The 12,561-nt window shown below is 36.0% G+C and overlaps 1 protein-coding gene across 1 annotated transcript in view; it reads right to left on the reverse strand.

Annotated features, from left to right (window-relative positions):
• Positions 1-1,389: 1,389 nt before the first annotated feature.
• SELENOI (selenoprotein I) overlaps positions 1,390-12,561 on the reverse strand; it is a 39,976-nt gene continuing 28,804 nt past the window's right edge. Inside the window, exons 7-10 of the mRNA XM_011356527.2 lie at positions 10,781-10,829; positions 9,257-9,437; positions 7,913-8,095; positions 1,390-5,717 (exon numbers count right to left, since the gene is read on the reverse strand). Coding sequence (XP_011354829.2) covers positions 5,619-5,717; positions 7,913-8,095; positions 9,257-9,437; positions 10,781-10,829 — 512 coding nt within the window. The 3' untranslated portion in view covers positions 1,390-5,618. The remainder of the gene's footprint in view (positions 5,718-7,912; positions 8,096-9,256; positions 9,438-10,780; positions 10,830-12,561) is intronic.

A 12,561-nucleotide genomic window follows, 5' to 3' on the forward strand; every position in this document is an offset into this window, starting at 1 on the left:
TACATTATTTACTATGAGCACAGCAAGTGCTAGACAGACCAATTACTAATATGTTCAGTTAAACTACTTAAAAGGGAAAATAAGGTTTTGTGCTCCTCTTCATCTTCCCTAATATAGTCTACTTGTAGCAAACATATTTCAATTGCTTAAGTGGTATTGTTTCTGGGTACCTGAGCGGGGATGGTATCACCCTTTTGTTTCAGAATACTACAGAAAGTAAATGGCACATGACCAAGCTAAACAACTCAATTGACTGGGCCATGATTCCTGCCACCTATTCTTAAGTACAGGGCATGAAACCTTACTCAGAAAAGTATCCAATTCTTTTTCTACAATTGGCTACAAATTTAATCTATTATATTAGGAGGGACGGGTAGGGGAGAAGGTGGCAACAGGGAGTTTACAACTAGACAATTATTCATTGCCTTCTCCTTTACCCAGAGGAAACGCTGTTGAAAAAATGAAATTTGGAATTTAATACTAAATTCTGCCTTCTTGGCACATTTCAGAATGAGTAAATCAATACATGTAGCCGGGTCTTTGTCTCCTGAATAAGCTGCTCGTTAAGTAATCTCAACAAAATAACCTATGAAAATGTTAATATTGTGGACAGTCTTAACTTGTAGGTATTAAACTCAAAGTCTGATATTAAAAGATACTAGTTATTCAAACAGATTTATAATGCAGCATTCAGAGATCCTGTAAAATTAAGAGGCCCGTGCTATAACCTGGTTAGTCACATCGAGTACTAACTAAACACGTTCCTGGTCAAGAACTTACTTTTTAGATAGGAAAAGTGCTAGTCACTTTTACTAGCACTTTTATCAGAATCTAGAATTCATGGTGAATTACGTATGTTTTAATAAAAGACCGAAATCAATTCTAATTTTAATTGTTGCTCACAGAAACTGCTCCTGTGAAGACTTTACCAAAGAACCCTACGGCGCCCACAGCCTCTAGTCACTCCCTGCGTCCTTGATCCTGTCCCCACCTGCAGTGCAGCATTAGGTGCTCTGGGGCCACCATCTAATTCACAAGTTTTAAAAACAGCACCACTCCGAGTTAGCCTGTCTCTCAGAATGATGCTGTGAAGAGTAAGACAACGTGGTCTGTGGAAGACCACACACTCCTTCTGTTGTGTCCAAATGGGCTTTCCTAGAGAGACAGGCCCTTGTTAAAATATTCTAAAATCAGTCCCCGTGCTACTTTCCAATTCTGGGAAGCTGGCCTTTCAGACCGAATGCGACACGACCTTCTTGCTCAGGCCGTCTGCGAGAGGGCTAGAAATGACAAGGCTGCTTTTGCTGCCCGAAATATTAGCTCATTTAAGCTCTGTCTGTGCAAAGAGCAGGTCCCTGATTAACAACAGAAAAAAATCAGCCAGATTACTATCATTTGCATATTTGTTTACTAAAGAGCAATGCATATTACTAGCATGCGGATTAAAAAGTAAGGTTACATTTATTTTGCACTGTAGAAACACTGGAAATGAATTAGTCAATAAATGCAATTGCCATAGCTCCGTGCAAGGAAGAAGTAAACATATCGCCACGTTCTCTGGAAAAGTTAAGACAACCATGATTTACCACATACCCTAGAGTAGCTGCCTGCCGATACGTCAGTCATCTGCACCACTGTCAGAGATGAAAAAGGAAAACATACAAATCACATGGGTTTCATAATTAATAAAGAAAAATCAGAATTTACTTAACTTCCTAAAATGTACAGAGCATCACACTTTCTAGTTTCACAGTGATTAATTTAACACCATTTTACTGTTAAAACTGTCACTTTTAAATGTACATGTCAAAGTGCTTCGAATGCAGCATATTAGTTAAAATTCTTCCTGGTAGTTTCTAGTATTGACAGTTAACTTAATAAGGTTATTCACCCACAGGGTGTTCAAGAAAGGGCATGCTGCCGTACAAAGACACCTCACAGGACAAAGAAAATTCTAGTTTGACTTCACAAATTTCCCAGAGTGAGTAAGTCCAGAGCTGAAGTCAAGACAAAGGCCACTCTGAATGCAGGAATCAACATGACCAAAAATTTCTGTATCTGTTTTTGGCTTATTTGGGGACCCAAGGTCAAAATTCTAGCCCATCGGGTTTACTTTGTTCCCTCTGGCACGTTCCCAGTCCTTGACTAGATAAGACATCCAAGACAATCAAGGAGATTTGAATGTGGCAAGATCTAAGGGCAACAGAGTAAGTGGGCATCTCTGTCCTAGGTGGTGGCTAGTTAAAAGGAAACCCAGATGAAGACAGAAGAACGACAGTTACAAATAGACTCCCAGCTAAAATATAAGGGGGAAAGTAGCCTGTGATTCAAACACCTTCAGATTATCTTTTCATCTTCCATAGGTTATAAAATCAAAGTCTCCTTTGGAAAGCAAGGTATATTCCAAGTGCTTTATGACTGCCTAAAAAAATAAACTAATTCTTTGAAAACTAAACACTTAGGACACTTTCAAATTTCACACTTGAGTTTGAAATTAGTGGATGAACGACAATTTAAATTGTGACAATTTTAAACTGTGTATTACAGTGAGATCATCGGGCACGAAGGGCATTAGGCCTTGAGAAGATCCCTTCTTTCCCTTAAAGTAAATATTATATCTGCTTTTCCCTTTGCACATTCCCCCAACGCCCAGGCTCCAGGTCATGATCAATACTCTTTCGTATCTACTTAGATTCAGGACAACTCTAGACATGCACTCCTCCTGCCAATAGCTCTGTATTAAAACAAATGACATGTTGGTAGTAATACTGTAACATTCTAGACCATAATCAGCATTTAACTTTCTTTTAAAATTAGAATTAGAAGTATTTTAACCATGATCTTATTAAAATGCCAAGAAAGACTATTTAGTTTTGGAAGTTTTTCACTCTATAACCCTTAAGACTAAAACCCATAAACTATATTTATTACGTATGAGTGCAGGAATGACGATTTAAATTGTGACAGTTTTAAACTGTGCATTGCACTAAGGTCAGGAACGTTATTAAAGGATCACCAAAGGTAGCATTAGCATACTCTATGCCATCCCTGCTCAAATAAAGGGGAATTATTTTCTGACAAGCAAAAAGGGACATTTTTCATACCATAACCTGAAAAACTTCTTACAGGTCTAGGTAACTTTGGTCAGCAGAAACACAAAGCAAACCTCTGGCCTGGCTAAGGCACTCTATTCTGAAATGTACAGAAAACATGCATGGATGACTAACCATGTCACTGCTCCCCAAAAGGCAGCTCAGTGTAAGCTGGGAGAAAGGCTGGGGTGTGAACTCACCCCAAAATATCATGCATAAACCTGAAACATCTTTTACACTTTGGAAATGTTATGATAACTGGCATGACATAAATGCACAGAGCCATTTGTAATTAAATCTTGCTTCAGGCGCCCTATCGCTACATACCAAATGGGGGCTTTCAAGAAACACTTCAAGATGGCAGACCAAACCAAGAAAAAGAGTCAGCAGTACCCTAAAGATGCACAAGTTCACAGTATTCTGAAACATTTAAATTCAGTTCACTTTAACCTTGTTGACGGCATCTTTCTCTCATCATCTAACGATGTCAGTAAAACTGACCATGGCATAATTCTTTACCACCACAGAAAAATAAGTCATAAAAGTATAGGCACAAAACAATTTTCAAATGAACTTGATACAAAAGAAAGAGCAGAAACACACTTTAAGGTAAAATAGCCCCAAAACTACAGGACATGATCCTATGCCAGAAATAACAGGTATTTTTTTACTATCCTGTACAAGGTGAAGAAAGTCTCATTCTTGTGTACAAGGTCAACAAAACAGTAAAATGGTTAGTTTAGAAACCTTAAAACGAAGCTTTGTTCCAGCCCAAATTAACACTATCCAGATGACACAGAACAAGGTATACAAAAAATAGCATTACCTTCACTTAATTCGTTTTTAGTTGCCATCATTCTCTGACCTCCATGATGGCGACTTATTAACAAACATGGAATCACTACCCATATTTTCCTGCATCAATTTCTCATCTATTTTCAGTGTTCATTTTTGTCTCAGAGGTCAACAAATATAGCTCAATCTTTGCATTTTAAAAATTGAGTACAGAATCATGAGTTAGCTCCCTGACTCATTTCTAATAACCTAGATGACAATGATTAGAATTTACAAATTTAAAAATTGAAATATCAATTACAGTTATTTTTACAAAGCAGCAGACAAATTTAACAAAGGAATACATTATAATTAAATTTAAAGATAGTCACATTCATACATAAATAATGGTTATGAATGTAATTATATGTCAACATAGTGGTGCCTATTTTATCCAAGTGCAATCCATCCAAAAAAAAAAAGAGGGTTTAGGATACACTCTTCATTCAAGCACAAACTTCATTCAGTAGAAAATTAAAAAAAAAAAAATCAGGATGTAAATTTCACCACCACCAAAGTAAATGGAAACAAAGTCAAAAAAGAAACAGAAGAAAATATTCACATCCATGAAAAGGTGTGATCTATAAAACAATCATATTAAAATCAAAGAGATTTTGTTTGTCAGTAAACCTCAAGTCATATTAAAGGGAGTACATACTCAGTAAGGCATATATATCAAAAATTTTCTTCAATAGGGGAGGTGGGCAAGTTGGGGAAGAGAGAATTTCTCTCTACATCTTTATCCTGAATGAAATAACACAGCACTCTCTCCTCCACAAAAAGAGATATAGGGAGAGAGAAGGAGGAAGAAAGAACGGACAAATTGAATCAGAAAACTAATTTTGTAGTGAGGTTCATGAGATTCCTAACTTCAAAGTAAATTTCTCTTACAAGGAAGTTTATCCATGTTCCTCACAAGTAATTATCATAAGACTGACACTATCACGTGCATTCATTTAATCATAGTTCACAGGCACCAAATCTCAGCACCTTGCGGCTGAGGCGGGGAAATGCCACATTTAAATGATGCACCAAGCCAATGCGTGAGATACAATTACAATCCATTCTCTACTAAGTCTCAATAGAGTATTTTTCTTATAAGAGTATTAAGCCATTTACCAATATCCGTTCCATAACAAAAAGAGCCAGAATACTAGAGAATCCAAATATATATATACATATATATATTAGCTCTCTTAGCACATGAGGACAAAGGCATTTCCATGGGAAAGAGAAACCAGTATTTGGCAAACCTGTATATTGTTCTGTCATCACTTGGCATCTCTTGCTGAAGGTGACTTGCCCTCATCTTTTCCCTATAATAGGTGTGGACTACTGATAGCTTCCACAACTAAAGACTTACTACTAAGTACCAAATATGAAAACATATTGTGGTTTTCTGAATGTATAAACCAAAATGTTATGGACTTATGAAGCTAAAATTACTAGGAACATTTTGCTTATCTAATGCACATTATGATTAACCAAAATATCACATGGTTTTATAAAAAAATAAAATAAGCTGGGAGTTAATAGGTTCAAAATTCCACAAGTTCAGATCATATGTCTCATTCCTCCTGTACAAGCACCACACACACAGAGTTCTCATGACTGTTAAGCAGATCAGTTTAGTTCAATGGTGATGGATGAAATATTTACAAGCATCTTATATACAGTGCTTCTTTCTGTAGATTATAGACCAATGTTCTTTTCTTCTATTCCTAGTCAATCTGAGTTTGGTTTCCTCAATGAGAAGGGGTAAATCTGAAAATGGCTGCTCAGTTGCTTTACCTGTAGAAAACCAGAACATGAGGCAGTGACAAATGCATACCTAATCGTTTTTTAAAAACACACAGAATTCTCCCTCTGGAGACAACAGTTGACTGACACAGCAAAAATCATAAATAATGAAGAGGTTTATCTGCGTTAGGATAGCTATGGAGCTAGATGGCTAAATCAGAGTGCTAGAACTACGCTGGGAGAGTTAGGACTTAAACCGGGCTCTGCCTAACTCCATTGTTCTAGTTTTTCCAGAGCCCTCCTGACCATACAGATTCACATCCAAATCTACTGAAGAATTACAGAGTTAGTTGACTTTGACTATCCAGTAGATCAAATATTTACATATATAGTTAGACTCAACATTCAACTTTCTATAACATTTCTAGGTAACCATTCCTAACCCTGATGAAACAGGATTTTTCTGTAAATTTTGGGAGGTTTAGGCCAATTTAGTTAGGGTATCTCTAATGGGTAGGCAAAGGCTTGTTTACATGCCAGTTGGTAAATACCACTTGTTTGATACTTCTTATTTCTATTCTTATTCATATTATCGATATTTCAATAGTTCCAGTGAATGTTTTGTGGCTTAGCAGGTTTTACCCTCTGGACAGAAGTTGTAGAAGTGATAAGAAAGCATACAAACAGACAAATTTCTGGACAAATAACTGGAATTTCTTTCAGTTAGGTTGTATTTATTTTTAACAATGAAAATGTAGTGCCTTGGTAATATAAAGAAAATGTGTTTTGGTTTGGTTTGGTGTATGTATGACTTTCTGAAGGTATGCTTCTGAAGGGTTATAATAAATTAAAACAATTACGAAAGACACGGGCAATTAATTGTGTTCTACTTCATGCAAATGACTGAAGAACTATCTAGATAAGGCCTGCAAGTGTTGATATAAAGCATATACTGTTAATTTTGCACAAATGAAAACAACTGTCTTCATATCATAAGTCATAGGCTTATCATAATTTTCTTCCATAGTAATTTCATCTATTTTGTTCCAATGAAAGTGGACTACTTTGGGGAGAAACCCTAAGGGAAAAAGCTTAAGTTTAGCAATTATACAAATTATAAAGTTGTTATCAAGCATGACAGGTGCCCCACTTTAAAAATATGACAGTATAAAACAGATATTTTGTTTCTCTAGCTGATTCACAGCAGGGTTCCTTTCAAAATAAGCATACCAAATAGAAGTATTTCAAGAGACATAAAAATGTCAAACCCTTCTACATAACCAGAAATTATGAAGTTATCATCAGAAAACAAAGCAAATGAAAGAAAAAAAGAAATCATTCCAGATTGTTCACTCCCACATTATTTATAATAGTGAAAATCTGGAAACAACTTAAATGATTAAAATAACTGGTCATGATTAAGTAAACTGGGTTCTCATCGAGCCATCTCCCTGATGGAATATGCTGCAGTATTTAAAAATTATAATTATGAGACTGCTAAAATATGTAAAATAACTAGCATGTTCAAGTGTAATAAAGAAGAAACTACATGGTTCTGATTTTCATTTTATCATACCTATCTTAGTTCATTTATCCTGAAATAGTCTCTTATTTTAGAAGAGAATGTTAAGGCTTGCAAAATACTTCTTAAATTCTTTCTCTTCTATAGTTCCCCTTAGTTATTACTTCTCCTGATGAGAGCTCAGGAATAGCATAAATGAAGTAAAACCTCAAATAATGCAAAAGCGTTCCTTCAGTCTGAAGTTCTAACCTCCCTTACCACATTGCTTAAAGAATTAAGCAGGGGAAGGGAGGGAGGCAGTGCTACAAAACCAATTTCAGTTTCTTTCTAAATTAGCTTAACAAGCAACAAAAATGCCCCTAAAGCTAAAGCATGCATAGAAATAAATAATCAACAAATGAGATTATCTGGTCCTATGTAATTAAAATAACAAAAGAATTTACAATTCTATTCACCAAGGAAATGGTTTACATTTCTATCCACTTAAAAACAAGAATTCCTTATAGTAATTATCCAACTTTAAAATTGCTTGTAGTTATTATAACACATTCATTAGAGAAATAGTATCTAAAAGTACACACCTGGATATCATCCAAAACTTAGAAAATACACCAAAATTCTTCTAGCTACTATAATAAGCAAACTTTCTTTTTAAAATTTTCCTCACCTTCTTTCCACTCTTTATACGAACCAAATGGAACCAATTTTGTTTGAGATTACTCACCACTCGTACTCCATAATGGATGTGGGCCATAGTGAAAACAATTGTTAATGTATACAGAAGAACGCTCTCAATATAAGAGGCAACTCCTAAGTTTATCACCATGACAACCAAGAAGAGAGGAACCAACAACCAATTCAAAGTTGGACACCGAGTACTGCTCATTTGACAAACAATCAGCTGACACTTGTAGTTAGTGGGAAAAAAAAGAGAGAGAGAGAGAGAGAGAGAGAATAAAAATTTAATTAGCAAACTACTTCCAAAACTTGTCACTCCAACATTCAAGTCTGTGACCCAACACATTTACATTATGTTATTAAATTCAGTAGTCTCAACTGCTCAGGGGCCAAATGGACCTCTGCCCCCACCTCCAAATCCATGGACCCTCAGACCCTATGCGTGTCAGAAGAGTCTGGAAGATAATTTAGTAAGGATGCTATAGAAGGCATTCTTCCAAAGAGTAACAGTTTGAGTAAAAAAAATTTCTCCCAATTTTAAGATTTGGTATTTGAAAAAAATTTTTCAAGACAACCTGCCACACAACTAAATTTCTTCATGGAGATGAGATGCTACCTCCAATTCAGTCCTATTACCATAGTAACACCTCAAAACCTCTTTGTCTCCCTTTATCTTACTCAATTATAGTTTCATTCTTTCATAGATACGTTTTATACATGCAAGCATAAGCTCAGTGGCTAAACAATGAAACAAAAACTTATTAAGAACCTGGCCTGAGCTCTTAGAGCCAGGCTTCCTGGCTATCAAGACCATCAGGGTCTTTCCTCAGCAACCCCTGATCTCTCCTTCCTGTCTGCTCTCTTGCTACACCATAGCAGAGAGATATTTAAAACTATGCTGTATTTATTATCCAGTTTTAAATTCCATATTAATTTAAAAAATCAGTTGATTAAAGAAGTGTGTGGGAGCTGTGTGTGACGTGTTTTCTCTCTCTCAAAAATTCCTTTCGAGCTCCCTAAACTAATCATTAGATCTGCAACCATTTCAACCACACTGTTAATAACATTTACAGTCTGAATATTTGCCTGCCCTACTCCCCAGGCAAAAATTATTCCATGAATTCTTTAGCAGGCAACCAAAACAAAAAATTTAAATATGCCACGGTTCCAAAATACTACTGCAGTCTCTAAATCCTATTGGTTTTAAAGAGAAAAATAAAATAATTTTCAGCATGTTCTATCTTTGAAGTTATTCTTTTTTTCAAATTTTGGATTCCAATATCTTTAACTTAAAATCTGCTTATCCTAATACTATATATGGTTTTGCAAATTATCAAATTGTCATATATTCCTGATATATATTACAATTTTTTAAAGAAAATAATCTTACTGTGCTGTTGGCAAAGGCTGTTCCAACCATAAAGTAGAATACTCTAGGATGTATCTCTAAAATATCTGAAGGTGACTGGAGGATCCATGCTGTAGACAAAATGAATAGCAAACATGGAGAAAAGATGGGAACCAGAGCTTCATAGACTGAATTGTGTTTCAAGGTGTTATTTCTATAGCTTCTGGAAAAAAAAATCAAGTAATACAAAGAAAATTATTACATACACAACTTATATTGTACCTGTATTTTATAGTTTTCAAAGTACTTTCACACTTATTCTCTTGTTTTATACTCACCACAATCCTATGGCACGGGTAGAAACAACATTATTAACCCCATTTTAACAGATAGGTTAAGTGAGGATGTGAGATTTTAAATTTACATAACTTGCTACCAAGTGGCAGAGCCAGGTAGAACTGAAGTCTTCTGATTCAGTCCCATTTTTATCTCTGGAATGTAAAGTAAAACTTGGTCTTTGTCCAATGAGATTATCTTCTAATAGGGAAAATAAAATGAACATAAAGCTATACTAGAAGAAGACCTCACAGTGCTACTATGACACAAAGTGACACAGAACTTAGAAATAACCCACGTGGACAACCGTGAAATGAGACCACTGACAGCACACTAGTGTCTCTAGGCACATAGGTGGCCCTCTAATATATGTCTGCTCCTTTGAACAGAGCCCCAAATTCTAGTCCTGGTTCCACCACTGATTGTATGCCCTTGACCAAGATGCTGCCCAATCAGGACCTCATCTTTAGAAGATGAGGAAGAAATGACTCAAATAATCTCTAAGGCCTTCAGAGATTTAAATTTTGCGGTTTCTATGAATGATGGCCAGCTGCAATAAATAGGGAAGATTCACAGAGCTTGGCTTGACATGGATAGGATTCTGCAAGACAGATCTGAGAGCTGAAGGATGAAATGGGAAGTATGTCAAGTAGAGTAAACAGTGAGAGCAAAAATACTGAGGAGGGAAAGAGCAGAACATATTGAGGTCACAAAAAGAAATTCAGTGTTGCTGAAATTCAGTGCATACGTCAGAGAAATAAAACTCCACTTGGGCAACTCACCTCCCTAAATCCTACCCTACTCTCCAGGCAGAGATTTCTATTCAGGGTTGTTTGAGAACAGTCAGCATAGGTGTAGGGGTTGGACCTAAATTAAACTACATGAGTTCAGAAGACTTTTCTTGTTTGTTTTTTGGTTTTTTGTTTTGTTTTTATGATCATGCTAAGTCAATTGAGATAATCAACAGGACCTGGTGGATAGATTCAGTCACAAAAAATGATAAATCACAAGCCTGGTGGGCCTGGAACTATAACAAAAGAACAAGTAGCTTTGTGCTATGGTTGACGTGACTACACAAGCCACCATGGATAACATCATCTAGATTCAAAATACAGGTTTCATGACCTTTTCAAAATGTCCAGTTTCCAAAAGGAAAAGAGATCTTAAATTCACCTAAATAACAACTTCTAAAGATTTTATTTCTTGCCCAATTAAAAATAAAATACGTACCTAAAGAAGTTTAATAAACTCATTGGAAGAGTCACACATATTGCACAACCTAAAAGGAAGAAAATATAAATTATGATTATTATTCAAGAGTGACTTTTATAATAATCAAATACATATGAAATATATAATACTTTTAGACCCAGTCAGTTTCAGGTTCCAGTTTACTTCTGTAATGAAATTAAATACTAAATACTTTTCTGAACAACTGGAAGAGAGACAGTACAGTACAGTTGGCTCATTGAGAGCAGAGACTTCGAAGAGCCAGACTGGGCTTGAATCTTGGTTGTACCACCAAATGATTATGTGACTTCAGGTAACTTAACCTTCCAGTGCCTCAGTTCCCTCCTTTATGGAGATAATAGTAGTATCAACTCCACAGAACTTTGAGAATTAAATGAATTATTACATGTAAAGACTCCTCCAACAATACCTGGTATATAATATATTGCTCGATAAGGGTGAGCTATTGGAAGAGGGAATGACTGGTGGGTCCTGCTGCTTCTCATTTATACTTACTTTTGCCTCCCTAGCATTCTCAACTTCTTTCCCTGCCCCACATGCTAGTTCTTTCCCTTCAAACTTAAGAACAAGGGTGGTCTTTCCAAGAAACCTTACCGTTGCTTCTGCCCTCACTATTATATCCTATCACTCATCAAAATTTTCTGTTGCCTTAATTCCTCAACACTCTTATTCATTCTGCCTCCCATTCTGCAGAAGTTGTACTCTTAAAATTTATCAAGCTCTCTTGATGATCAAATGCATATCTTTTCTTTATTCCTGACTGCTACGTAAGATGACTCCATTGACTATCCACTAATTACAATTCTTTCCTCCCTCTGTCTTTGCGATTCCAATCTCCCAATGTTTCTACTAGTCATCCATTACAGCTGATGTCCTTCACTGGCAACTCTATTTCCTGCATATTCCTAACTGAGTGTTCTACTGTGCTTCTTCTCTTCCTCAGAGAATCTTCTCTTACAGCTTTAACCACAAGCTTCCTGCAGATGACTCCAAAATCTAGTATGTACTCTTGGGCAAATCAATCACTCTGAGGTTCAGACTCCACGGTTGTACGATGTGAATGAGTTAAATGATTTTGTAGTGTCCCTTGCTTCTTTAAAATTTTCTGATTCTATGATGTATAAAGGTGTAAATTCCTGATCTTTCTAAATTCTTGATCTTTCTCTCTTTCAAACTCCAAATCAATACATGTGGCATTTTTTTGGATATTTCATTTGGATAGTTCATTGTCACTCAACATATGAGCCCTAGTTTGTCCACTCTGGATTCCTGGTGACTATACTTGGCTCAGGGATGGGGGTGGGGAGGTCAATGCAGCTATGACTGTAAGGTTCAAAAGTAGAAAAACATCCCTTAAAACAATTCCTAAGACATTTTGCTAAAACAGATGAAAAGACTAGAATCCACCAAACAGAAATTTCATCTCAAAAGATAAATATCTCTACTATTTCCAAGTCCAACTGGAACAAAGCATCCCAACTTAGAAGGTCTTAGAGGGAAAAGAAGGAGAAGATAAGTTGTGTACTCGGTGTCCTCAAAAATTTTTAGCAGCTATCCCCATGTCAAGCTGGGAATCAGTGAAAGGGAGCTAGGGCTAAGTGAATTAACACAGAATTACTTGTAGCTCTGAAGTGCTGGAAAAAGGCTAAGAGAAACTTGCAAAAGATTTGCTGCCAAGAGTATTTTGTAGTTTAAAACACCTTGAAATAGATTTATCTTAAGTACAGTAAGCGTAAAGAAAAGCTTAGACTCTATAAAGG

This window comes from Pteropus vampyrus, unplaced genomic scaffold, assembly GCF_000151845.1.
Source record: "Pteropus vampyrus isolate Shadow unplaced genomic scaffold, Pvam_2.0 Scaffold28, whole genome shotgun sequence".
Taxonomy (NCBI): domain Eukaryota; kingdom Metazoa; phylum Chordata; class Mammalia; order Chiroptera; family Pteropodidae; genus Pteropus; species Pteropus vampyrus.